This window comes from Seriola aureovittata, chromosome 2 (assembly GCF_021018895.1).
Source record: "Seriola aureovittata isolate HTS-2021-v1 ecotype China chromosome 2, ASM2101889v1, whole genome shotgun sequence".
Taxonomy (NCBI): Eukaryota; Metazoa; Chordata; class Actinopteri; order Carangiformes; family Carangidae; genus Seriola; species Seriola aureovittata.
In genome coordinates, this window is record NC_079365.1 from 796,664 (window position 1) to 824,398 (window position 27,735).

A 27,735-nucleotide genomic window follows, 5' to 3' on the forward strand; every position below is an offset into this window, starting at 1 on the left:
CCTCCCCGCCAACCCATCCAGATGTTTTTTAAAAAAAGACCCTCTTTGTTTTCATTATATTAAAAAAATGAAACCTTGACCCCCACCTTCCTCCCCCATCCCTCTAATCCCTGCAGTGCTACGACCTCCCCCAACAACCAGAACCCACCCCTGACCCAGAACTCAGGCTGAGACACAGGAGAGCTTCAGTTTCAGAGTCCAGAGACCGGCTAAGATCACAGGCCTGACAAAGACACAAGAGCGAGGGAGACTAGGGCCGTGAGGAGGTGCAGAGACGACAGGTTGGGGGAGGAGGCCTCGTTCTGGACCATCATTCCAGTTCCTGTGAGACACAGACAGAGGTTATGTAACCACTCATTTTCACAAAGTGTACTGTTGCTGAATGAGTCTGCAGCTCACACTGTAAACAGGTTCCAACATTATGACCACACACATATGAAGTGAATAAAGTTGATTAACGGTGCTTCATGTCCTGGTCTGGGATCAGACCAACAGGTTTTCAGAGTCACAGTTCGGGATGTGGGAGAAAGTGGCAGGTGTGAGGAGCTGAGGGGGTCAAAGAGCTGTGGTCAGTGCTCCCAGTCTGCAGGGGGATGAACCCATGCTTCATCACTGTGTCAGAGCAGGGACAGCTCTCCCTCCTGGTCCAGACCGACTGAGGAACAAGTTTAAATTTAGTCGATGGTTCTTGGAGGAATGTATTATAACCCATAATGCATTGCAGCCTGCTTTGGGCTGTGTGGCTGCACCTTTTTTCTCCTGACTCACATAGGTGTTTTCAACATAAAAGACCTCTTCAGGCTGCAGTCAGTGGAGACGCCAGTGTGTGTCTCATACTGTGAATACAGTGCTTCTCTTTACTTTGTGTCTTCAGTGCAGATTTTTGTATGAACACCTTCGACTACAGATGCTGCACTGAGCTCAGTCACTGGTGCTGTATGAGCAGACGTGTTGGTGAAGATGGAAATGTACCAGGAAGTGAAATAAACTCTGAGGCTCACACTCAGTCCTGGTGTTTGACCTTTACACCTTTGCTCTGTCACTACAGAACTAAATCTAAATATCAAACTGTTCCATGTTTGTTTTAGATACTGCTGACATATTTATGATCAACATAACAGATATCCTCTCGTCCATATCTCTCAGATAACACGGCCTTGGAACAAAAACAGTCTCTGTTTCAGTCTCTGTAGAGGGGTCACTCTGTATCAAGGCACCGCCCAGAACTGAAGTATTATTAAACAGAAACCTAAAAAACTTTACACAATCATGTGAGAACTTTACTGTACAATCTGCAAATAAACAGACTTATTGTCTTATCTTATCTTTTGTTAATTAGAGCCCCCCCCACCCCTCCAGGAGTCGACATGCAACAAAGTCCCCTGGTGCATGTGAAGTGGGGACGTTATGGTCAGAGGTAACCAGGATGCTTCTGATAGAGGATTTTATCCAATCACAACTTGGACCACAACTCATCCATGAGTTAAATCATAAAATGACAGAGACAGAACAGGGAAAGGTTTTCACATTCCTGCCTTTTAAATCTGGCTTCCTGACCTGTATTAAACATGTAGAGGAGACTGGTGGTTGAATAAAAAATCACCTGATGCACTACACCTGCTCAATTTAGTGCTGATTCCACATGTGAGGAAGTAGCACCCTGCGACAGACACTGACAGTTTTAGAGGGAAAAAATACATTTTGAGGTAAGAAATTACTTATTTTTTTTACTTCATTTATTTCTGTGACAGCAGCCTACTGTGTGTAGTTGTAACTATACATATACATGGACACACACACACACACGCACACACACACACACACACACACTGAATTGTAACATTTCACTCCTTGTGTTTGAGACACAGACTGTAAATAAAGATGGGACCCTATGGGGATTGACTCACTGTTGGAGCCAGACTCTAGTGGCCATGAGAGGAACTGCAGGCTTTGGTACTTTGCATGTTGCATTTGTGTTTAAAACTATTTCTCTTCTCTTTGCTCTCTCCATAAAAATGCTACCAAACCACAAATAATGTTTGTTGTTGTTGGGTGCTACTGCTCAGTGCAGGTGTCACTGATTACAATGTTCCCATGGTAACATTAGTCTTAGGAAAACAGCACTCTGTAAAACCAGGTGTCCTCAGAGGACTGGAGTGATGTGGTACTTCTACAGATCCAGCTGTGGTGTGTGTGTTCTGGGTATCTCACCTGAGTCACGGGACACTATGATCTCATGTGCTGGCCCATCCCCTCCCTCTCCCCAGGACCGAATCTCCAACACAACGTAACCGTTGTCTTTTGGCAGCGGCAGACTGACGGATGTCTTCGCCTTGTCCAGAACCTTCAGCGCCGTCTGGCCCTCATGTTTGTACAGGACCTGATAAAACACAGAGAAACTGAATCATATTACGCTATTAAAAACATTACACTAAGAAGATGCATGTTTAGTGATGTTTGTAGGAGTTAACATGTTTAGTGACGTGTGTAGAATCTAACATGTTTAGTAAAGTGTGTGCTGCAGTGCTGTTGTTACAGCAGTTATCTTGTGATGATAAGTTGGTCCAGGGTTTATAAAGGTGATCTTTGATTTTGTTCAGCAATATTTTTACTGCTGCTCATTTCTCACCTGCAGAGGAGATTCTCATGTTGTTAGCTGTGTGTGTGCACCCAGGTGCTCTCCACAGGTAAAACTGTGTGTATGTTCTGGGCTCAGATGGTTGTGTGTTCACACAGAACATGAGGAGTTTTTACATTGTTCAAGTTTAAGTCAGGACACTGCAAGTCTGAATTCCCCAAGTTCTTCAACACAAACAATTTAATCATTTAATATCCAAATTGTGCAGTGTAAGGTAATTCTCATAGTGTCTCTTTCCCCTTTTTCTTGTTCTAGCCCTTCAGACATTGGTGCTTTGCTCTCAGGTCTCAGGTCAGACAAAGTCAAGCCTCAAGTTTTCTGCAGCTGCATCTTAAATCTTAAAGCTCCATATTTCCCTCTTCTTCTGTGTTTTATTTGAAGTGTTGATCCATAAGAAGACATATTTGTGGTCTTAAGAACCAAAAACCATCTCAATGTAGATTTACATCTGCTCTCTCAGGCTTCTCTCTGGAGTGCTAGTAACAACAGGTCGGTGAGCCAATCAGAAGAGAGGAGGCTCTGAGCCTCTCTTCTGATTGGCTGAGTGATCAAATAAATATAGCCGATTTCAGGTAAACACTCAGAGAAACCAAATCCAGCAAGGTTGGATGGTGGGTCCAGGTAGGCGGGGATTGGGGTGGGTTTGGGGCGTGGCTGATAGTGGTGACTGCTTTGTTGTGACATCACAAAGTTTCAGAAGTCCTGACGGCTGGTTTTAAGGCTCAGTTTCTGAATACAGGCTGTGTGCATTTCTCTGTGGACTGAGGCTTTGATACTTTCACAGTGTTAATATAGAAGCTAGACCTGCTTGATAATCAAACAACACATGGACATCTACCTTTAGTCTATATGGAGTGTTTTATTTATTAGGTCAGCCAATCAGCTTCTTCAGGACTATGTGGGTGTGGTTTAGCAACATGAACAAACAGCCTCACAGACATCATCAGTGTTTGAATAAAATATTGTCTAATCCTTTTTGGTCCAGGGAGGTACATGACACCTGAGCCCCGCCTACTTCAAACCAGTGAGGATAGCACAATGACAAACTCAAACAAATACATAAATCTGTCACTTCAAATAACCAGAAATGAGTGAAAGTTGTCCTCATCACTCACAGACAGAAGCTAATGGAGAAAATGTTTTAGGGTCTTCAAGTCAACACTTCAGTAAACTGAAGTACACTCAGTACTCAGTACACAAATGTTCAGTCAAACAGCACTCACTTTGTAGCCCAGCACAACTGACTCGTTGTGCATGGCCTTCACGTGGTCCCACCGCACCATTACCCATGAACCATCTGTCTTCCATGACACGTTGCCTGGGCGACGATTAGGAGCTGAAACAGAAACACAGACCTGTTTAAAAATGACTTTTTGAAATCATTAAGACTAAGATTAAAAAACAATAATACCAGAAGAGCAGTTCACCTAAGAAAAGACAATCACCTGAGAGTGAAGGAAAATGGAAAATTAAAGTCCTAAGATTATGTGAATATGACACATAAACAAATACTATGTTCTTTGCAGAGGATACAGCACATTGCAGCTAGTACTTAAATCCATTCACACTTTTCAAAATTCAACTTTTAGATTGTTGCACCAAGAGGAGAATCCCTTATCAAAACAAGCTGTTTCAGTAAAAGGTCTGTAAACTCCCAACATCCACACTTATACTGACTGCACAACTAAATAGCTTCAACTGACAGGTCTACTTGACGATGTGGCTCCAGTAAGAGGAGGGATCAGGTCTAATCCTACTGTTTCCTACTGTTCTGCTTCCTGAGCACTGACATCATCCACTGGCTGCTGCCTGAGGGGAAGAGTCCTGTGTGTGACGTTGTGTGTTTCTATGGAAGTTAAATGATGACAGTGAATCAACATCTAAGAGTGGAACACATTTGTAAACACAGAACTGGTTTAGAGATTGAGGAGTGACTCAAGCTCATCACCTTCAAATGATCTCACACTTTGTAAAACTTTGTTTGTAGCCTTCACATGAAAGTTCCAGTTCAGAGCAGAGTGACCAGCACCAGGTGACATTACCTCCCAGTGGTGTCAATCCCAGCTGACACTGGGTGAGAGGTGGGGTCCACCGTTTACTCCTGACCTCCACATGACTCCAGAGTTTTAACTATAGCAGAGACTTTCAGAAACTCTGCTGGACCTGTTTTATTTTGAAAACTCTGGGGTTGTGTTTTATTTTGAAAACTCTGGGGTTGTGTTTTATCAGCCTTGACTACCAGTGGTGAATACAACATGATAATGAATCACAGTGTTACTGACCTTGTTTTCTTTGCAGCTGTTGTTCAGTTACATTCTCTATTTTAATGCTACAACTGTCTTTGCTGTTCCTCCTACAGAGGATTTACTGTAACTAACCAACTGCAGAGAAGACAATGTTTATTGGGGGTATTCAAACCTGAACTTAGAGCTGTCCACTTGTGATCAGATCACATGAGATGGATGTTAATACCAGGTCTGAATAAGCCTGAACAGGTCTGAACAGGTCTGAACAGGTCTGAACAGGTCTGAACAGGTCTGGACAGGTCTGAACAGGTCTGGACAGGTCTGGACAGGTCTGAACAGGTCTGAACAGGTCTGAACAGGTCTGAACAGGTCTGAACAGGTCTGAATAGGTCTGAACGGGGCCTTAGAGACAAACAACCATTCACACTTTAGAGTCTTTGGACAGTGGGAGGAGGCAGGAGGAGAACATGTAAACGCCATACAGAAAGACCCAGAATCCTTTTCACTGTGAGCCTCACTGCTGCACCACTGTCCAGAATGTCATCATGTGTTCCATTATAAAACAGATCAATTGAATGTTTGACAGCAGAGCCAAACGCACCGCAGTGTGTTTGAAGACACTCCACGGATGAAAAGTAAGAGCAGCCTCTTGTTAAGTCTGATGAAACTGATATAAAACCAGACTCAGGTTTGATCTGCTGGATCGCTCTCACTCATTTCTAACTGAACACACAACACACCAGGACGTTGTTGTTGTGAGTGCTCATGTTGTGCGTGAGTGTTGCAGCCGTACGTGGTTTCCTGGTGGTGACGGTGGTGCGTGGTGAGGGAGGCCCGGTGCCGGCGCTATTGTACGCCAGTACAGCAATGTGGTATCGAGTGCTGGGTCGAAGTCCAGACACCCTGGCTGTCGTGTCCAGTCCTGCCGTCCTCACTCGGTCCGCCGCTGCCTCCCGCTCGTGCTGCCGCCAGTACCGGATCTGATCACAGCACATGATGCCAAACACACACTTACAAGCCTGAGCTGAAACACATTAGCCTCAGTGACAGTTTATTCTTCTTTTGACAGCATCCATCCTCATCAAGAAAGACACAATGAAAGTGATTTTACCAACAGGTAATGATCCTGCTGATGTCAGCACTGATAACATGAGACTGGAGATTAAAACAATCACAATAGATAAACTGAGTTTGAACTGTTGTAGAAACAACATTACAACCTTTTATATGAGACCAAAGGTTTTTTAAAACAAACTCTGTAATAAACTCTAATCAAAAACAAATCGGCATCCAAGCAAATTACTGGAGACATATTTTTCAGACCTGATCAACAAATCTGCATAGACGGACTGATTTAGGTCCCTCGATGGTGGTTCTAGGAATGACAGACTCTAGTAGAGTAATAGTAAGAAACAATATTATGATGTGGTATCATTTGTCAGCCTATTAGGACGAAGACTGATCTAACTGCACCCACACATCTGAATCTAATGAGAGATGTAATTAAACAAATTCTCTCTGAAGAAACAAGAAGAGAAATTTTACAAAATCACATCAATAACATGAAATGATCTGACAGGAGCTGAGATAGTGTCTTAAAGCAAAGTAAACAAATGACAGGAGGGAGTTCTGTGTTTTCTATTCTCATGGATGCATATGTCTGTAACATCTGTAACAAATGAGGGTTGTTACACACAGCTGGGAAGCATGTGGTGTTATTCACCTTTTGTGTGTGTACATATTGAAAGTGACAGACAACTGCAAATAACCAAGCAGAAGTCAAGAAGGACATTGTGACACTGTTTTAATGTTTATTCGACAAGGACTATGATTCTGACAGTGGTGCTGTGGACATTGGACAACCTAATGGACATTTCTATTCTATGTTTTTGTTTGTTTGTTTGTTTGTCTGGAGTTGATATTAATGTTTCATGTTTATTAAAGTAATGAATTACTACTGGTTGGAGACTGTTGTGTTTTCATATTGTGGAGTTATGGAATGTAACAAAATTTAAGTCATAAAAAAAGAAGAGACACTGCAAACTGATAACTGTCATATTTTGTGGTGAACAAGCTTTTTTAGTTTTTGTAGGCCTTTATTCTGTGACAGTCAGAGAGGCTCCGGTCGAAAAGTCAAAATAATCTCCTCTCTAACCACATCTCCTCGACCTCGATGGAAAACGACATGAGGTCATGGAAAGATCTGAAGGAGAACTAATAAGGACTCAGGAAAAGACAATCGCTGTGCGGAGAGAATCCGACTGCACTCACACTAAGGTTTTTTTTTTTTTTTTGCTTAGTTTATTTTATAACACATGGAGGATAAATCATCCTTTTCTAACCACAAAAACTAAACCACTAAACCACAAAAAAACTTCCTGGTATGCACTCTGCGCCCCTGTTGAAGGCTACCTCTGCTTTTACATTAAAGGGAGCCATGGTACATTTCAGATCATGTCTGCTGTGCTCACCTCGTATCCTCTGAGGATGCCGTTGGCACTGAGCTGCTGGACGGGCTCCCATGAAACCTGGATCTCAAAGGCGGTCAGTGCTGTGGCGTTGATGCTCGACGGTCCCACTTTTGGCTCTGAGAGGAGGTCAGAGGTCAGAACAGGCAACACACAGTGTACACTGTCTCAATATGTCATTAATAGAGGAACAAACTGATGTTCATGTCACTGTCAGCAATAGTGAGTGAGCTGACTGTGCTGAAAGCTGATGTGGCCCTCTCATGGCTATAAGAAGTACTGCAGGTGCAGGCAGTTCATGTTCGCTGTAAAGTTCAATATTACAGTTTTAATTTGTCTCCACCTGTTTCACTACACAATAATATACACAATATGACAATAATATCTTATTAAACCATCACTGATAGCAACATCTTCCTGATATGGCTGATAAAGCTACTGTAGAGTGATCAGATTAATCCAAATAGTTCATGTTCATAAAAATAATAATTATGACAATAATTTTAATTATGTTACAAATAATATGAATAAGTTGCTGTGTAATGCAAAGTTCGCTGGAGTTGTAACATTAGACATAAAATAAATTCAATAGTCTGACTATTACGTATTATTAATAATGCTGGTTACTGTGATCACACTGATCCATTGTAGTGAGGCAGGGAGGCAAACCAATTGTGCATTTTATGACTAAAGCATGAAAGTTTCAGGATATAATCTACATACCCCAAGGTTTTATTTCACACGTTGAAGCAATTTTTATCTGACCCCTGGTGACATTCAGAGGTCATTGATCTCAGCATTGCACTTTTCCAGTTTTTGCCCCATTCCTCTATTATAATCATGTACTGTATATCTTGTTCTAATAAAGATGCTTATTTGCTGTTGGGGCCATGTAACTTCATTTTTCTGAGAGAACCAATTTTGCAGGGGTTAAAGTAGCTATTTAAGCAATTATATTACATAAATATTCAGTCCAACATCACAACCTCGAGTGTGATATTGCTTTTATACAACAGTTCTGCAAGCGCCATATTAGTTAAATAAGCAACAAAAGATTATGATTTGTTTGTTTATTTCTACGCCAACACAAACTGAACTGGTACTAGACTGTTGCTTAGCAACACATAAACCTTGTCCTGACCTGTACAGCGCACACTGGCTTGCTATTCTGGCTACACGTTACCTCAGGTGTGCGCTAAAGTATCCAAGCTTCTTCCCTTCATCCTTTTCTGACGACCAGACATCATTTAATTCAAATGTTATTTCAGGAAATATTTTCAAATGATCAAATATACTGTATATTAAATGACATGGTCGGAACTAACTGTTGTATAACAAGCTTTATGCAACAGTTAGTTCTGACAAGTATGTTGACCTGTGTTGATGACTGAATAAAAAATACTTCAACTCTAACATAAAGACTGGAGGTTGGGGTCAGGGGTCATTGGCTCACCTTCCTCTGCAGAGTGGACCACAGCGATCTGGCTGAAGGGACCTTCTCCTCTGCGGTTGTAAGCTTTGATCTTCACCTCGAAGGGACTGTACGGTGTCAGGCTCTCATTGTAGTAAACATAGCGGGACGACTCCACGTAGGGAATCCGCACCACCGTCCACGACGACGTGTCTTTCCTCCTAAAGGCCAGGACATACCCGAAGCTGTCCCCATTCTGGTACTCTCTGGCCATGGGCTGAGGGATCCAGGAGAAGACTGACATGTGAACCTCTACAGAGACGAATGGGAGCAAGCCAAATGTGTGTGTGTGTGTGTGTGTGTGTGTGTGTGTGTGTGTGAGAAGGCTGTCCAACTGTAACATCAGTATTAATGGTTCTCTCACAGACTGTCCACAGTCCTGCAGACGTCCTATGATGATGTACATAAGAATCACAATTTTTGGATTTAAACTGAGGGTATGAAGTTTGAAAGTCATGGTTATTAATCATGGAACAGCCTTTCTCAAAGTGTGGTCTGTAGACCACTAGTGGTCCACAAGTAAATGTATTAAACATCATGTCTTAAATGTGTTTTTCTCAAACTGTCTGAGTGACCATAAAGCCTGGTAGTGAGTGATGTATATGTGTTGTAAATTCAATACTTTATTATTTGAATTGGTTGTTTTACAGTGTTGATGGACTTCACTGAAACGACTGTTGTAGCTGAGTCACATAGCTACTTTGTTTATTTTTTATGATTCACATCAACAATGATCAGTGTGACATTTGAAAGGAAATGTGATGAAGCTAACAGTTAGCTGACCTGGGACTGAGCTACATTTCACCTGTTATCAGCCTGTTAACTATCAAACACAATGTACCTGAAACCTCAGACACAACAGGACAGTGTTCAATATGAAGTTTTACCAGTAATGTAGTCACCACCACTGAAACTCACAATAAACCCACATGAATCCAATTACCAACTGAAACTACAGGTTCTGCAGGTCATTAGATCAGATGACTCACATTAATAAATACTGACAATTAAACTGCTTTCTATTATGCTGCAGTGCACATATGTACACACACAGCACACACACATACACAATGCACTGTGAGTCATCCACTCACCGTCCAGGTGACAATGAGCTCATTGCGGTCTCCTCCTCCTCCTGCAAGTCCACTGGGGGCCACTGTGGGAGCTGGGGGTCAAATATACAGACACAAGTTGATACACATGACATAATCCACAGAAGAAGAACAGGTAGGGATACCTGACTACAACATTAACATTCAATAGATACTGAAACTCACTCACAAGTCAAATCAGGTCTGTGCAGAGATTAATACAGTGTGACATGTATAGCAAGAGGGAAAAGAATGAGGAAAAATAAAGGGATAAAACATAAATTATATTTAAAAAAAATAATTCATTAAATTAAATTGAATAAAAACAACTCTCTCACAAAAATTAATACTATTGCACAACTGTTGTATTAGACGGCATTAGCTTTAACTAGGTGTTCCTAATAAACTGCCAACTGACTCTATGTCAATAAATAAATACTTCAAAAATATATAAATAAATATGTTAAGAAAAAAATGAACAAATAAATGATTCTTTTATATTTGGTTATTTCTCTTTATTATTATTATATTATTTCCTGCTCTGGGGTTGTGGAGCGGAGCAGACCTCTACACCACCGGCTACATCAGCTGCTCGCAACATAACACACTGAGTTTGAGTTGCATTGTGAGTAACATACGTAGACTCCAGGTTGTTCTGTTGCATCGGTTTTGATCGTTCTGCTTTTTTTAAACGTCCAATCTTAAGTGTGATAATGTTACAGGGCTGAAACAGACTGCCACATGTTAGATTCATTTTTATGATATTGATTTTTCTAACTGACTTCCGAATAAAGCTGTAACTCTCTTGTTTGTGCTCAGTGAGGGAAGCTACAGTTCAACCACTGCATCACTGCTCCTGCTCTGACCAGACTACAGAGCCGCAGTCAAAGGAAACTTGGATTAAAGGTGAAGTGACTTCCAGTGACCACTTCTCCATTCTTTTCAGAGAGTGTGTATGCTGACTGGAGGCGACCTGGGGCGCCTCACCTGCTTGCTGTGTGCGGATGGTGTGCGAGGGCATGCTGGGCTCTCCGCTGCCCAGGATATTGCTGGCGATGACCTGGAATTCATAATCCATCCAGGGCATCAGTCCCATCACGCGAGCCGACTCTGCGTTCCCCTCGATGTTCACTGGGTCTGAGGCAGGAGACGTGAGGAGATGTTACGAGGTGAGACATCAAGATCAAACTAAACCTGTGTTTTGTTTTCAATATGGTCTCTGAAATATCAAAGATATTGACGAATGTCCCTCATAAAGAGTGGACATTACAGGGTGTCCAGGGTCAGTTTCCATTTCCAGCTACTATAGAGGGGCTATTCAACTAGTTTGTTCAGGGCCAGATTTTCCCCGAGCTATTCTCATTATGTATATACACTGGACACAACATGGCACCACATTTTCTTTTAACTTTTATTTTGCCAAAGAAAATAAATAGGCCTCCGTTAAGGAATCAGGCCAAATGGTTCATTTGATTTTCTGTGCAACACAAGCTGTGATGTTAATAAAAGTCAACACATCGTTTTCTACAACACGTCATGTCAGTTGTCTGACATATCATTTGGTGGATTGTGACATCTCTTACAACACTACATCACAGCATTTTCTAAGTGACAGAAAGAAGCAAACAACAGAAGAGAGAGAGAATTCAAAAGTCCAAGATGAACTAATCTTGCCTGAGCGTTTGATGCCACACAAACATGTACCTCTAAAACTGAGCCAAACCTCAACCACTAGATCTAGATTGGTTTATTTATTGGTCTGTTCTGTGATTCAAGACTTCACTTTGTATGTAGTATGAAGTAGCTCTTGTTCACATGTCACATTTCTTATGGGATGTTTAGGTTCACCCCCACAACACCTCTGTGACCCAGCTGCACATCTCTAGTCACTATGTCCTGGATCCACTGTGTATGTCTTCACTGTGCTTATTTAGTCTGACCACACACACACACACACACACACACACACACACACGCACACACCTGTCCTCATCCTCTTCCACTGTGATGACAGTGATGAACGGCCCATGATGATGTATTTGCCAATAGGACTGTGATTATCATAGCCTCGACTCCACCTGAGCTCCACTGACATCTCAGCAACGTTCTTCACCAGTAAACCTCCAGGAGGTCCTGGGGGTCCTGGGCACAAGGAAAAAGGAATACCATCATTTATCATTCTCATTACAACTCTCATCTATCAGTTGTTCAAGCGACAATAAAACCATGAATCTGACATGTCCTGACACCTCTACCTTTACCTGATGATGGGTTCAAAATAAACTCACTGACTCTACTCTTATTTTGCTCTGTATCTTAATAATAATAATGATAAATAAATAAAAATGAATAAATAACCACAAAGGATACAGATAAATAATTGTATATAAGTAGTTGAATGACATAACATTTCTTTCTTCCTTTTTCCCTCTCCCCTCCTCTATCCTCTTTCTCTCTTTTTTGATCTCTTCACCCCAGGTAGTGGACAGTAGTTCATTACAGATGTTTCTCTGCCACACACTCTTTAACACTGTCGCATGTTATCATTATAGAAGTATTGATTAACCAGGTGAGCTAGCAGCTTTGTTTCCTCTGAAGTTGTGCAGAGCTCTGACCACTCAACCAACCTCAACGATTCAAACCCTCCTCTTTCTCCTCTGACCTGATGCCTTCAACCGACCAGGGCCTGGGACCAGGTCACCAGGTCCACTACCTGACAGCCTGAATTCTGGGGAACAGTCTCACCTGACCAACTGTTCAACAACATCATACTGTATTTGCCTACTTGAAGAGCAGGTGTGGAGGAGGAGCTGCCTCGGGGGGAGGGGCCTGTTTTCATCAGAGGACTGAGTTAAGGTCTTCTTCCTCTTCTTATGCCCCCCCCCCTTTCTTCTTCTGCTGCTCCTCCTTCTTCTTTTTCTCCTTCTCCTTCTTCTGCTTCTTCTTCTTCTTCTGTAGAACATCTGGTGGTTTCTTGTCCTCGTTTGTCTGATTTATTTAGGCTGCTGCACGGGTGGGTGGAGGCTTTAGGAGAGGTTTTTTTCATTTTCACATTTTTGTTTATGGCCCAAGGTACACTGTTAAAAAGAAAGACACTGGTTCTTATCGATTTCTTGTTAGCAAATGCTAAGCTAGCAATGTGGAAAAGCCGTAAGAACCATATGTCAGGTGTGGGCTGGATTGAGCCGGTGCTGTGTCTGAAGGCTCTGGTCTCAGCTGGGCTCAGAATAGAGCGCTCCTTTTACAGACCGACCTGCAGCCTGGATGTTTTCAGGGATGTGTGGGGGATCAGGCCGGTCCTGTGTTCCACTGGGGATGATGGGTCACTGCAGCTCAGCTTTTAGTTTTTTAAGTTGTAGGTAGGAGTGTGTTGTTGTTGTTGTTGTTGTTGTTGTTGTTGTTGTTTTGATTGTGGGGTTTTAATTGTTGACTGGTAATTTATTAGAAGCTTTGAAATGGACCATTTAAGATTTTTGGCATAATGTGTCCTAAATAAAGTGAAAGTCAAAAGTATTCTTCTTCTCCTGCTCTTCCTCCTCGTCCTTCTTCTTCTCCTGCTCCTCTTCCTCCTTCTTCTATTTATAATCCTGCTGCCTGTATTCTGCAGGTCTGCAGGACTGAACTCTGTGGTGTCGCAGGTTTTTTCTCTGACAGTACCTGCAGTACAGTTAAGAACGAGATGACTCTTCTTACCTCGAACCACCAGTTTAGCCGATGCCGAGGCGCTGTCCACCACAGTCTGAGCCATACAGACGTAGACCCCCGCCTGACTCAGCTGAGTGTTCACAATCAGCAGATCACCAATGTTTTCTTTCTGAAACAGAATAGGCAGAGAGATGGAGAGTAACACACAGAGGAACTAGACCACACATGGCTAAGGTACAGACTACAGGAGTCAAGCCCACCTCCAGCTAATAATAGTGTCTCATCACATCCACACTCATTATTAAACACATGAAGTGAATCTGGTCCAGCAGCTCAGTTCCCTCTGGCTCTGTGCTCGGGGACCATGAAATGAAGCGGTTACAGACTGTGGAGCTGGAGCCCGTTGTGTCTGTTCATGCTCAGGCCTCTGTTCTCTGTTCTGGTAAGAAACCTCCAAACTCTGGTGTCAATGGAACATTTACTTTTGACAGCAGACCTCAAGAAAATAAATAGAAGTGAAAGCGTATATTCATCAAGTAACAATTACACTCCTTTCTGTAACAAAGTCGTATCTTTGTGTAAATCTTTACTCGTAGTGTAGTATTTCGTACATCAAGTATTTTACTAAACTTTAATTGTTACTGAGTGAAAACAAAAGTCACCACCTGGCAACCTCGACAAGTAACTAAATAACAAACAGCTGTCTGTATAATGTAACACAGCTCAACAGCTCCACACACACATCCTCCACAATGATCACACAGTTTGATCAACAACTATACAACAATTAATATATGCAGGATTGTTGTAGTAGACTACATCAGTTTTAGCTAAATGTTCCTAATAAACTGACAACTTAGTGTATATGTGTAATTATCAGTTGTATGCACAGGCTGCAAAGAGCCTGACTGGAATATATTGGTTGCTTTCAGTGCTGTTCTCCTGTGAAGTGTAATGAAACACCACTGCATACACACCTTGCAGCCTAAACATGTTCTTTAATTTCATAGTTGTATCTATGTAATTGTTCTCACCATATTTTTACCCCTCATCTTCCCCACTCATGTTGAACATTTTTACAGTGATTTTACTTGTGTAGTTAAATCTCCCAGTACTCTTTCCACCCCTGATATTCACACACATTAATGACAGTAGAAAGTAAGAGCAGCTGTGAGGGGACCAGACTCTGGACTGCACCTTATCGAGATCTATAAGTGTTCTTTACATGAGGGATCAGGTCTTTCAGCTGAACTGAATCCTTAGTGTCACAGCAGCAGCTTTCTGAGCTGATGCTCTTGTCACAGAACCGGTTCAGCAGCAACACACAGCAACTAATGACTGTTTTTCAGTACAGCAATCATCAACAATTTGTAGATTATCTTCTCCATAAATCGACTAATCGTCAGAAAATCAGGAATAATACTAGTTAGAAAAAGCTCATGTTGGGGGCGCCCTGGTGAAGGCTCACTCCCAACCCTCAGCCCCTTGCTGCATGTCATCCCCTCCCTCTCTCCCTCCCTGACTTTCCTGTCTCTCTCTCACTGCAACTATCAAATTAAAGGCAAATGATGCCCAAAAAATAACTTAATAAAGCAAATAACCAAAATCAAGAAGCTGGAACAGGGGATTGTTTGTTTTAATAGTTGTTGATACTTTTCTGTCATTCATCTAACCAATGAATCCACTGTGTTGCAGGTTATAGGCGTGTATTGATCCCATGCTGATATTGGATATTGGTCCGATACTGACTCAGATAGCTGGATCAGGTATCAGTGACAACAGGGCTGATGTATTCAATCCAGTCCCATGTTATTCTATGTTTACATCTATATGTGTGCACTACATCAGGAGTGTGCTGGTAGACTATGAGGAGCGCTAAGGTAGCATGGAGGGAGCTAAAAACAATGCTTCAGGTATTTAACCCTTTCTACGCCAACAAGTTCTACAGCTACTGACAATATCTGCAAAGCCAGTGTTTTGAGGTGTGACAGCAGCACTGAAAATTATAACACAACCAACAACTGACACAACAAGTAACCAAAAGTTCAATCAAACAAACAGGACGATTCGAAAAACAAATGTTCCTCACAGATAAAACATTGATCCAGTCTCTTCCACACAGTGAGGCAAACAGCTGATTGAATAAACTGGTATGGGATCAGTACTTGGTATCAGCTCTTAACCAAAGCCCAGGTATCATATCAGGACTGAAGAAAACACATCGGTGCATCCTGATAGGCTGACAGGGGGTGAGTCAGCCCAGCAGCACAGTCTCAATGAGAAGTCCTCAAAGAGAGACGCCACAGAGACTTCTGGACCGATGCAGCAGGATTTGTCCCGGTGTGTCTGATGGCCACTGCGACTATGGCTGTCCTTTTTCTATTATTGAGGGCGGGTGCTCATCAACCCAAAGCTGCACGGGTCGACAGCGACGCAGTGTTTCAACCAACAGATGTCACAGCTGGGCTTTCTAACAATTATATCTTAGATTTCCAACTGAGCTGCTCCAAATGAACCCATGCTCAGGCGTGGTGGGCCAGCAAGGCGTAGAACACACTGGCAGAAACCCTGGTTACTGAGCTATGAACCTTAGAAACAGTGTCTAGATAGACCTGGTTCTGTACCAGAAGCTGACTGAACCTTTAAGACTGACTGAAGACAGTCTGAAAGCATCTGTAAAAGTCTCTTCATATTCTATATTTCTGCTTCTTTTCATCAAATCCCATGAAAAGACCCACTACAGCTCCAGCTGCACCATCTTCTCTAGTTTGAGCAGAATGTGCTAAAAACTAGTGTCCAGCAGTTTTAGGAATTTTAAGATAAACTATATATTTGTGTGGTGTTTTAAAAGATTTACACCCTCATTTTACCAAACAGTTGTACAGACAAAGAATTGTCCCAACCACCTTCTCTCCACCATACACCACAGGACTCACCCCTTCCACCCGATGGTACGGCCCGGCAGAGTCCTCCACGTCCAGCAGGACCCCGTTGAGGGCCCAGGTGAAGGTCAGGTCCATGGTGGGATCATGGGAGGCGTGGCACTGCAGCGTCACATTCTCGCCCTGATTGATGTCAGCGTTGGAGGGAGCCAGTGTGATCTTAGTGGCATCTGAAAGAACAGAGCTGGGTCAGATGAAATCCAGCAGAAGAAATGTTTCTGGGTAATTAATAAAAGAATAGTCTGAGATTTTGTCATGTATGTGTGTACCTCTGACAGACAGGTGTCCGGTGCTGTTGGCCTTGCCCAGGTAGTTTTCAGCAAAGCAGGTGTATTTTCCTTCATCTGCCCGGCTGATGTTGTAGATCCACAACACTCCATCTGATGTCACAGTGACTCTGAGGAGACACAGGTGGGTCAACAGCGCCTCCAGCTGGTTGCTCACAGTACTGCTCTCAGGTGATGCAGTCCAATACAGTTTCACTAACTATGGCTGTACATATGTTCGGTACTGACATATTCTTGAATATGTCACATGAATTTCATATTTACACTGACAGAAACAACAGTATCACTCATTATATCCAGTTCAGTTTAGCATCTTGTTTTTGGTTCCTCTTTGATTCAAGTCATATCAATTAATTAAATTCTGCTTCTGATGATCTTCATGATTCAATGAGGTGAAATGAGAACAAACTAGAATATTAGAAAACTAGAAATAATTTCACTCACAAAAGTGAAACTGAGGATAAACTGTAAATAAGAGCAAGAATTATCATTTATTTCCCTCTTCAGTCCGATGATGAACAAACTGTTATGAACATGTGATGCAGATAAAACAGTTAAAGTTCATGTCAGACTGTTTCTGCTGCAGAGGAGAGAAAGAAAAGAGGAGAGGAGTAGTTGATGTCTGAGTCAGTCTGACTGAAATGTTTTTTTACAATAAAGGAAATATTGAACAGTGTGTGGATCATTGTTGGTTTAGTTTTTCTCATTTCTCATGTTGTTCTGAGTTGCAGTGATGAAGAAGAGAGTAAAAGCATCATCACTGTCAGGAGTCCTGTCAGATTAAAGAACCTGTGTTTAGGTCAAATGAAGTTATAATAGTTATTTCGTTTCTTAGAATTCTTAGAAGCTCTGTTTTAATCCATAAATATCTACTGATCTTTGTTATTGATCAATTTATTGCAAACTCTTTTGTCCCTGTCAGGATCCTTTTAGGTTAGGAGTTCAGCATCAGTTACTATGGTGATTGGTGACCAATGCTGTAGGACTGAAGGCTCAGAGTTAAACTTGAAGTTACCTCAATGACCTCAGATCCTGCTTCATGGTACAGGACTCAGGCATCTCTGCATGATCTCATGTTTGTACTAAATAATGGCAAAATGTGTTTTATTCTCAACAAACTACAACAGCAGTTCACATCTCCGACATCAATCAATCCAGTTTTACACATATGTGGGAGCTTGACTCGACAGCTATCTGTCTACATTATTTGAATGAGGAGCACGGAGTCAACAGATGGAGGCGGGGCCAGCTCCAGAAATGACCAATTACATGAGTTCCTCTCATCCCCTTTAAAGGCAGCAACAGGGAGGGAGAGGCTGAGAGAGAAACGTTCATCTCCATTAACCACCTGACAAACACACAACACATCGCCCCAAATCTGCTGCCAGCGTCACAAGTAAGTGATGTGTGTTGGTGCATGCAGCTGCTGGAACATCAGCAGGGTGGTTAAACTGTCCTCATGTTAAATGACTGGTGAACACACAAGCTAGCTTGCAAACACATACATAACATTAGACTAACGCTAGCTTCATTCTAAAGCTGAATGATGTGAAAAAAACATCATACTGTGATGATTTTGGCAGATATTTCAAATTGTGACATGAGTCATTTTTAATTTTCACTGGTAAAAAATATAAAAGTAATGTGAATTTTGTTGGGTCTGTACCAAACAAGCATGTTAACTTATGTCTGGAGAATATCATTTGTCTCTGACGCACCACAATGTTTGTCTTTATGAAGGTCTGTTGTGACACGTTTTTATCTAAAATATTGCAGCTCCTGTAATTTGGATATTGCACTTGGTCCTGCTGTGATTTAGATAAGATTTTGTTAAATTTTTCAGCCCTAATTAATTCACATACTCAAATGTCCATGTCCATTTACCTTTGCAAAGGAGTTCAAAGATCTGTCCTCACCTGAGGAACCAGTGAGGCGGGGGAACCAGAGAAGTGTTGCTGTGGATGTATGGATCCTAGCTACTGTCTACACATTTGTCAGTGATCCCTGCTTGCAAATATTTTTTTCATAGGTGAGTGCAGGCAAGGGAAATGAATCCAGCGATGTGACTGGTCAAACTCTACTTGTTTTGATTTTAGATTGGCCGGACGCTCATTGACCTGAGGACAACTGGTCAAACTCATAGACAGCTGCAGCTTTTTGTGTTCCTATCATCCTTACCGCGGACAAACCTTTATTCTAAAGCCCTTACATACAGGATAGTTTTGAGCTTTAGCATACATGTTGTATTTAGTGATATCTCTGAGCACATGTGTTTCTTAGGATTGTCTTTTTCTCTAAGTATGAACGTATGCTTTTTTAATATGTGCTTTTATTATTTTGAATCCATATTGTGCTTAATATTTCTTACTTAGTAACAGTGAGATGGTGCAGGTTTATATATTAACATCTAATAACATCTAATAACATCTAATTTTACAGTTGTGTTTCTGATGTCATGTAGCCACTCCCCCTATGGTGGTTCACAGATGCACTTCATCAAATAATCAAGCAATTATCTTCTAGCCTCAGATGTTTATATATACATGGTCTGAGTTACCACTGTCTCTTACGCTGATGATGGCTGATGATGGCTGATGATGGCTGAGGGAGATGCCAGCATCTCCCTCAGCTTTTTGTGTAGTTTTGACTGACACATGGTCCCAGTGTACTCTGATGTCAGAGTGTGCGCATGTTGGCCGGTCTTTTAATGTTAAATCCTGACTGATAGAGATTTAAATCACTGAAGAGGTGATGCTGCTGTGCTTCCTGTAAAATCAGAAACTGCAGATTGAAGACAGATCATTTCTACTGGTGTGATGAACTCAGTCCACATGGAACAACAGTGCTGATGTTTCTGCTGAATTCCAGGTCACAGGATTGCAAGGTTTTAAAATGTGAAGTGATTGCAGTGCACTGTGAATGAAAACCACATTGACCCTGTTACTACTCTACCTGCTACTGTTGGTGAGCAGCTCCGTCCCACGGCTCCAGAACAGGCTGGGCTTCGGGGCGGCTCGAGGGCGACACTCGATCTTCACCTGCCCCCCTCTGGCTGCTGGGATCAGCTTCCGTACCGGATTCAGTCTGAAGTCTGGGGCCTGAACTGGAGGAACAGGAAGCAAGATGGAGGAACAGAGTACAGAGAGCAGAACAGGGAGGAGGGCATGAGGTGATGGATGGATGAGATGCAGAGAGAGGGAAGGATGGAGAGAGTCAGATGAAAGAAGATGGAGGAATAGTGATCTGCATAAAGAAAAATCTGTCACAGCATCAGTCTCAGGGACAGCGGAGCCTCCTCCTACCTTGGACTCTGAGCTCAGCGGTGGAGTAGATGGTGCCATGTTTGTTTTCAGCCACACACTGGTACATCCCAGAATCCTCCAGGGCCAGGTTACTGATCTTCAGACGAGCTCCATTCACCTCCACCCGGTCCTTAGAGAAGAGAGGGAAATGAGGGGGGGGGGGTGAAGCACATGTTTAGGGTACTCCGTGTGTGGGAATTAACATAGTAACATAGTCTTCTTCACTCAGTGAGGAGGAAGAGCCCTGTTCACATCCACTCTCTGTCTGCGGATATTTCTTCAGCCTGTACCTGCCCCATGTAGATTTATTTCTTATTATCATTTTTATAATATTAATATGGGACGACACGGTGGAACAGTGGTTATCAATGTTGCCTCACAGCGAGAAGGTTCTGGATTTGACCCCTGCCTTTCTGTGTGGAGTTTGCATGTTCTCGCTGTGCCTGTGTGGGTTCTCTCTGGGTACTCCGGGTACACCACAGTCCAAAGACGTGCACATTATGTTAATTGGCCACTCTAAAGTGCCCATAGGTGTCAATGTGAGTGTGAATGGTTGTTTGTCTCTATGAGTCAGCCCTGTGATCGACTGGCAACCTGCCCAGGGTGTACCCCGCCCTTGCCCAATGTCAGCTGGGATTGGCTGCAGGCCCCCTGCAACCCTATAAGGATAAGTGGTATAGATAATGGATGGATGGATATTAATATAATATTAATATGATTTTGTACTTCTGTCTGACTATTATTAAGTCTCTATGTGAGACATCATTTACTAATAAACTTTATAGTCTGGTTGAAACATGAGTTTTCCCAGAATTTAATTCTTCCTCTCTGCTCTTAAACAGTAGCCTACACAGGAACTTGTGCTGTGTAGCCATTGGCAGCTACTGTTAGAGCAGTGAAGAAGAACTTGATTTCCAGTAAATGGTGTGACGTTAGCCATTAGCAACATGTTAGAGTGGAAAGGCCCATCAGTAAAAAGACAACATGTTCAGTATGTAGGGCTTTAATATGGAGGAGTGGCTCAGTGCCAGGACAACTGGTGAGGGAAGTGACTGACAGTTCCGTTAGAGTTCATCATTCATGTGTCTGTTCACGTTACAAAGAGTTTATCCTGAGTTATAAAAACATGACAGACAGGGTCAGTACTACACAGCTGTTAAAATAACTTCTTTAATGCACTGGTATCAGATCAGTTCCCAGGATTGGCTGAAACACAAGTTCAGTTATCAGATCATCTCAGCCCTGTGTGAATCAGGCTTCAGCTTGCTGTGTCAGTGTCAGTGTCAGTGTCAGTGTGAGTGTCAGTGATGACAGTGAGTAAATAAATGTATGTAGTAATTCACCACGTATATGGTCAAATTCACACATCAGAGGAGAGGCTCAGAGCCTCCTCTCTTCTGATTGGCTCACTGACCAGTTGTTACTAGCGCTCCAGAGAGAAGCCTGAGAGAGGAGATGTAAAACTACACTCAGATGATTTTTGGTTCTTAAAACCACAAATATATCTTCTTATGGATCAACACCTCAAATAAAACACTGTGTAAAATATGGAGCTTTAATAGAAAGACATTATTTCCCTCTAACACTGTAAGTTAGTATGAAAACTGGTAGACTTTCTTTGAGTCAAATTATTCCCTCCAATTGAATAAAAGGAGGATGTGAATGTTTCACATCAACTCTTTTTTTTAAAACAAGGTTTACTGACCATTTGTTGGGGAAGAGGAAGCTACAGCTAAATTAGCAGTGCTGGAATGAGTGTGTTCACATAGCTTTGTGTGCGGAGGTGCTGTGTATACACTACAGTGCGACAGTACTGCCTGTGTGTGTCACCTGTGTGCTGAGTGGCTGTCCGTTGCGTAGCCAGCGTATGGAGGGGCGTGGTTTACCAGCAGCAACACAGCTCCAGTGCAGCTCTGAGCTGATCTCCACCTCTGAGTCGCTCATCACCTGCAGCCACTCGGGCTGAGCTGGAGGGTGGAGAAGAATGACCAGCAGGACACAGTGAAGTGAAGATGTACTGACAGACAGAGACATGAAACCTGATAACAACACACGTCTCTTCTCCACCTTGCACAGTGATGCGTCCCTGGTATGTGTCACTTCCTTCAGAGTTGTAGGCTTCACACTCGTAAACACCCTCATCATCGAAGGAGAGGAATGGCAGGGTGAGGGTGGGGCCATCAGCAGAGGAGCCCGCCTTGGACGGCATCAGTCCATCCACCTTCCTCCATCGCAGTTTAGGAACTGGACTGTTGACAGAGAGTGGAGGGAGGGTGGAGGTGATATAGAGGGAGAGGAGGTGAAACAGTACAGAGGGAGGATTAAAGGAGGATAGATGTTACTGAACAGGACACAGCGCACAACAGATCCAGTGATGTCCGAGGTGGGGACTTACTTTCCATAGGCGAAGCACTCTAACTGGACGGTGTGTCCTGCCAGGGCATAGGTCTCTGTTGGGAAGCGTACCTTAATGCTCGGAGCCGACTTCCTGGGATTCGCTGAAATAAAATAAACTGTAAATATTCAGATGAATTCATGTTCACATTGTGCAGCTCTGATCTGATCTAAGAACCTGCTGCCATGACGTTTGGACACCCAGGATCCACAGAGGAGGGTTTCTGAGGATTGTGGGCACTACCTGACCTTTCCTTTGGCACCATGTACCAGGACCCTGTGAGGTCAAATCTAATGGGCAGATACCAAATAAATGTACTGAGCATGTGGAGTTCTCCAGATGATTAACTCTTTCCATTCTGAGCTCTAGATAAATAATTAGTGTCCATGTAACACACAGTGTAGGAGCAGGGCCCAGTGTTAAAGTCAGACGTTCAGGAACTATGAAGAAGCAGTCACTTCATCTTGTATTGTTGTGTGTTAGAGAAAATAGCTGTGCACTGAGTCTACAGCTGCTTCAGGAAGTATTCAGACCCCTGCACTTGTGTTGTAGATTTGATTTTAAATGGATCCGCCTCCTCTCCGCAAACCATAGCGACAAAGTGAAAACACATTTTTAGAAATTTTTGCAAATGTATTAAAAATCAAAAACTAAAATCTCTCATTTCCAAAAGTCTTCAGACCCTCAGTCCAGTTCTTTGTAGGACCCCCTTCAGCAGCAGTTCCAGCCTCAGTCTGCTTGAGTCTCTATAGACTCAGACTGGACAGGAAGTGTCTGTGATCTGTCCTCTTCAGGTCTCTCCAAAAATGGACTATGGACATGCTTCAGTGTACCAATGGTGTCATCCAGCTGCTGACCAGGTCCTGGTGTTTGGAGATCAGAGAGTTTGGTTCCTCCTTGTCTCGGAGTCTTTCAAGTCCGTCTGTAAGACTCCAGCAGACTGTCTCATGTCTTTGACCCTCAGTGTCTCTGTCTCGTCTCTCCACCATAAACACCTGACTGATGCTTCTCCTTCCAGCAGCTTCTCCATCTCTGCAGAGGAATTCTGAAGCTCCTCCCTGACCCAGGTCCTTCTCACCTGGTCCCTCAGTTTGTCTGGACACCAGCTCTAGAAGAGTCCTGGTTCCAGACGTGTTCCACGGTTCTCCTGAGAACACTCAGAGCCTTGTGTCCTGATCTCTGTCTCACCACAGAGGTCTACAGAGTCCAGACCTGCAGGTGAACTGTGGGACCTGATACACACAGGTGTGATTCTCTCTCTCTCTCTCTCAGCTGTCCAATCAGCTCAGTTCCCCACAGGTGTCAAGATCTAGATTCATCTCAAAGATAAAAAAAATCAAACAGGAAACAGCTGACCACAGTTTGGAGCCACAGAAAAGTGTCTGAAGGCTTTTTTGTCTTTTAATAAATCTCTAAAAACATGTTTTCACTTTTCCATCATGGGTTATTGATTGTAGACTGATGGACAAAAATTAAATCTACAACATAATAAAGTGAAGTTTTTTGTTTTGTTACATTAAAAATGTGTTTTGCAAAGTAAAGTTTTAAAAAAACAAACTTGAGGTTTATTTGAATCAGTATCTGATAATCAGGCCTAATAAATAATCAATAACGTCCGGGATGCTAAAGTGAATTCTGCTCCACACAGTCAGCATCCTGCTGACCTGCACGGTGAAGCTACATGTGGCTGTTAGCATCAGCCTCCATACCATCAGGCATCACCGTGAGCTGGTTGGCTTTGCTGAAGGTGCTCTTGGTGCTGATATCCAGGCTGATGGTGGTGAAGCAGTAGTAGTTCCCTGTGTCATTGGGCTCTGCTTTAGCCACGTATAGGTTCCCTGTCACCTGCGACACGAACATACGGCCATCTGTTCTTTGGATGAAGTTGGGAAACTCGTTGAGAAGCCAGCGGTAAGACAGAGCTGCAGAAAGGAGACAAGGACAAATCACACTCATCAGGAATCCAGGCAGAAGCAAAACTGAGCACATTTCCAGCCTGTGGCCTGTGGCAGGTTTTATGTGAAGGTAAACTCTCATGAGGTTAAACCATCCTCCACCTGACAGCTCATCCTTCTCTGTGGTTTAAAGACTAGCTTCCCAGCAGCAGTAAGAACCCTGAAGCAGAGGGGATACCTGGGTAATGTGGAGGCGGCTGGCAGGCCAGGAAGGTTCCTAGGCCCTCGTATGCTGTCTGAGGACTCCTGCTGTCTGAGGGGAAGTCATGGAGGTCTGGAGAAAGAGAGGGAAAGGATTACTACCCCATTAGTAGAAGAAGAAGCAGTAAGATAGAGTGACACTTGAAGAGGTTTAAACTCCTCTGCTCTCACAGCCAAACTTCACGTTCGCAGCTCTGCTGATGATGGTCCCGCAGCGGTTGATGGCCATACACTGGTACGAGCCTGCGTCTCGGGCGGAGTCGGGACCATTGATCACCAGGTTGCCGGCCACCAAGGTGTAACGGACGTCCAAGCCAAGCGGGACATCTGTGCCGTTCACAAGCCACCTGCAAGACAAAGAGCAGGGCAAACTGTAAGCGTCCCAAAGAGAACATAGTAAACATGACAAGATAACAAGGCCCAGAGTGTCAGAGGCTGAAGAGTCAGGATGTAGGTGACCTGTCTGACATGCTGCAGTCAGAGCTGAGGTCAACACATCTAAAGAAGCTCAGGGTGGTGTCTCCTCCAGAGTTACCTGGGCAGGTAACGTTTGCTTCTATCTCCAAGCCAAGCTCAGCTAAACTAGTCTATCAACAAAAGGTCTCCCAACTTTGGATCTGAGCCGTGATCTGGTGATGAGAGACATATCAGGTTCACAAACATAAACCACTATGAATCAAAGTTTTGACTGACTGAGCTGCAAATAAAACCAGAACAATAATGCGCACAGTATATACACACATATGAGCCACAAACTGCTGAGCTCTGTTTCATGCACCGACACAAAACTGACACATAATATGAGAATATGTCAGAATACTGTAGCTGGAGGTCTGTCCTTCAAATCAGCTCCCAGCCCATACAGAAATGTAATATATCACATATATGTTCCTATATCAACAGTGATGTTGCAATATGTGTCACCTACAGTATATTATTATCACACATATACATCTTCTGATATATGAAAATGTATGTTTCTAACATATGTGAAATACCAATAGTGAAACAGAAGTCTATGTGGAGAAAACTATGAATCAATTTTTATTGCTTTTACATAAAATGCATTCAGTGACCACAGTTACCAAAATTCATGAACTCCTTTCTCAGTCAGAGTCCACCACCTGCAGAACACTTCTGCAGCACATTTTTCAAATGCTGACACACTTTGTTCAAAACAGTTAAAAACACAATCAAAACAGAATGATGGGAAAAAATGTCTGCATTTCTGCGGCAGCCACATTGAAATCTATAGAAAATAATATCATAATACTGACAAAAAAATGAAATAATAATAATTCCAAACACAGGTGAGTGCAGTTAGCAGGTGAAAACCTACCCAGGTGACCTGTGTTTGGCCTCGTTACTGTAGCACGCAGATAAAAGGGGATGGCTTCTGAATGTTTGGGTTTTTTTTGGAAATATGGATCAAAGAGGACAGGCTGGTGGAGGCTGGTGGAGAGAGAAGCATGGCAAGGAGAGGGAAAAGAGGAAGGCGAGGAAGACCAAGAGCTGTGGTCTCTGATGAGATAAGGGCCACAATTATTGAGCATGTTGGTGAGGAAGCGTTTTTGAGGTGAGATGAACTGTTGAGCTGAGATGCATGTTTGTAACTGTGTGAAGAGTTTTGAAAAAGTAGTTTCAGTATTGACCAATGCTTGTTAGCAATTGAAAAAAACTCTAATCTTTTCTTTATTTATCATTTAGCACTTACAGTTATTTTTCTCGATCTTCATTTATTGTAATTATTGAATCATTTGTTAATTTGTTCATTAATTGTATTTCTCTTTTTTTTTCAATTGTTTAACTTGGATAATGTGCAAGGACTCTATCTTCATATCACCAGTTTAATACCCGCGAATGTACATTAACATAATTTTATAATCCTGTTTTACTATGAAAATCAGCAGTGATACAACAGTTTACTGAACGTTCTTTGGCTGAGTGAAACATATTTGAAAATAAAATACTTGTTTCACTCTCACACTGGTCAACGTATCAAAGTATGATGGAAACCAGCATGACCTGGATTTATTTACCATCATTTTTTCACCACTTCCTAATGATATCATTCATTAAATTAACCTGAAATGGATTAACCAATCAAAATGATTCCTTCTCTGACTGTCAGCAGTGGTACTGAAATTTAAGTACCACTTTAATTTAGACTTTTTAAAGGTGTGTGTGTGTGTGTGTGTGGGTGTGTGTGTGTGTGGGTGGGTGTGTGGATGTATGTGTGTGTGTGTGTGTGGGTGTGTGGATGTGTGTGTGTGTGTGTGTGTGTGTGTGTGTGGGTGGGTGTGTGGATGTGTGTGTGTGTGTGTGTGTGTCTGTGTGTGTGTGGGTGTGTGGATGTGTGGGTGTGTGTGTCTGTGTGTGTGGGTGGGTGTGTAGGTGGGTGTGTGTTACCCACCTGTAGGAGGCAGCTGGACTTGCTCTGGCCTGACAGCTCAGGGTCACCTTGCCTTCATTCAGGCCCTCTGGGTAAATCGTGCCGCTTGGCTGTTCTTCAAACACCGGGCCGCTGTCATGACCCGACACACACACATCTCCACCTGGAAAAATTTTTAACAACACACAAAGTTACACAACAAACCTAGAGCCAAACGTTTCCTGACGGGGAGGACCTTAGGTAATGTCCTAGACACTACTTCCTGTCAGCCACAACTTTTAACCTCTTGTCCTTTGTCCAAGTTTTAACCTCATGATTCTGACGTTTGAAGCTGAGACGTCTGGTCTGTTTTGTTTTCAGTCACTTTGTCACAATCAAGAAAAGAGAGCTGCTTCTCTCTACTTGTAAATAACTGTTTTCTGCAGTGTTTGATTTTGCTCCTGTTCTACCTGTTCCTAACATGACCAACAAACATTACATAACAGTTCAGTGTGTTCTTTCCTTAATCTGCCTTTAATGAGCTGAGAATAAAAGACACGCTGAAAAAAACAAACAAGATCAACGTCTTACAAATTCAGTAGCGACCCCATTCTGGGAGAGTTTGCCACTAATCTTTTATCCTGTTCAGCAGCTGAACATTTAATACAACACAAATGTAGATAGTGTCGTAAATATGATATAACCTCTGTAAAAGGCTGAAAG

At 42.7% G+C, this 27,735-nt stretch overlaps 1 protein-coding gene across 1 annotated transcript in view; it reads right to left on the reverse strand.

Moving 5' to 3' along the window:
* Positions 1 to 23: 23 nt before the first annotated feature.
* Positions 24 to 27,735, reverse strand: part of cntn2 (contactin 2) — a 62,832-nt gene continuing 35,120 nt past the window's right edge. Inside the window, exons 3-23 of the mRNA XM_056400538.1 lie at positions 27,055 to 27,196; positions 24,813 to 24,988; positions 24,619 to 24,714; positions 24,195 to 24,407; positions 22,486 to 22,588; positions 22,158 to 22,339; positions 21,921 to 22,057; positions 20,091 to 20,220; positions 19,741 to 19,891; positions 16,771 to 16,898; positions 16,496 to 16,671; positions 13,608 to 13,728; positions 11,898 to 12,056; positions 10,902 to 11,051; positions 9,918 to 9,988; positions 8,806 to 9,040; positions 7,356 to 7,471; positions 5,678 to 5,864; positions 3,862 to 3,974; positions 2,212 to 2,380; positions 24 to 322 (exon numbers count right to left, since the gene is read on the reverse strand). Coding sequence (XP_056256513.1) covers positions 216 to 322; positions 2,212 to 2,380; positions 3,862 to 3,974; positions 5,678 to 5,864; positions 7,356 to 7,471; positions 8,806 to 9,040; positions 9,918 to 9,988; positions 10,902 to 11,051; positions 11,898 to 12,056; positions 13,608 to 13,728; positions 16,496 to 16,671; positions 16,771 to 16,898; positions 19,741 to 19,891; positions 20,091 to 20,220; positions 21,921 to 22,057; positions 22,158 to 22,339; positions 22,486 to 22,588; positions 24,195 to 24,407; positions 24,619 to 24,714; positions 24,813 to 24,988; positions 27,055 to 27,196 — 3,062 coding nt within the window. The 3' untranslated portion in view covers positions 24 to 215. The remainder of the gene's footprint in view (positions 323 to 2,211; positions 2,381 to 3,861; positions 3,975 to 5,677; positions 5,865 to 7,355; positions 7,472 to 8,805; positions 9,041 to 9,917; positions 9,989 to 10,901; positions 11,052 to 11,897; positions 12,057 to 13,607; positions 13,729 to 16,495; positions 16,672 to 16,770; positions 16,899 to 19,740; positions 19,892 to 20,090; positions 20,221 to 21,920; positions 22,058 to 22,157; positions 22,340 to 22,485; positions 22,589 to 24,194; positions 24,408 to 24,618; positions 24,715 to 24,812; positions 24,989 to 27,054; positions 27,197 to 27,735) is intronic.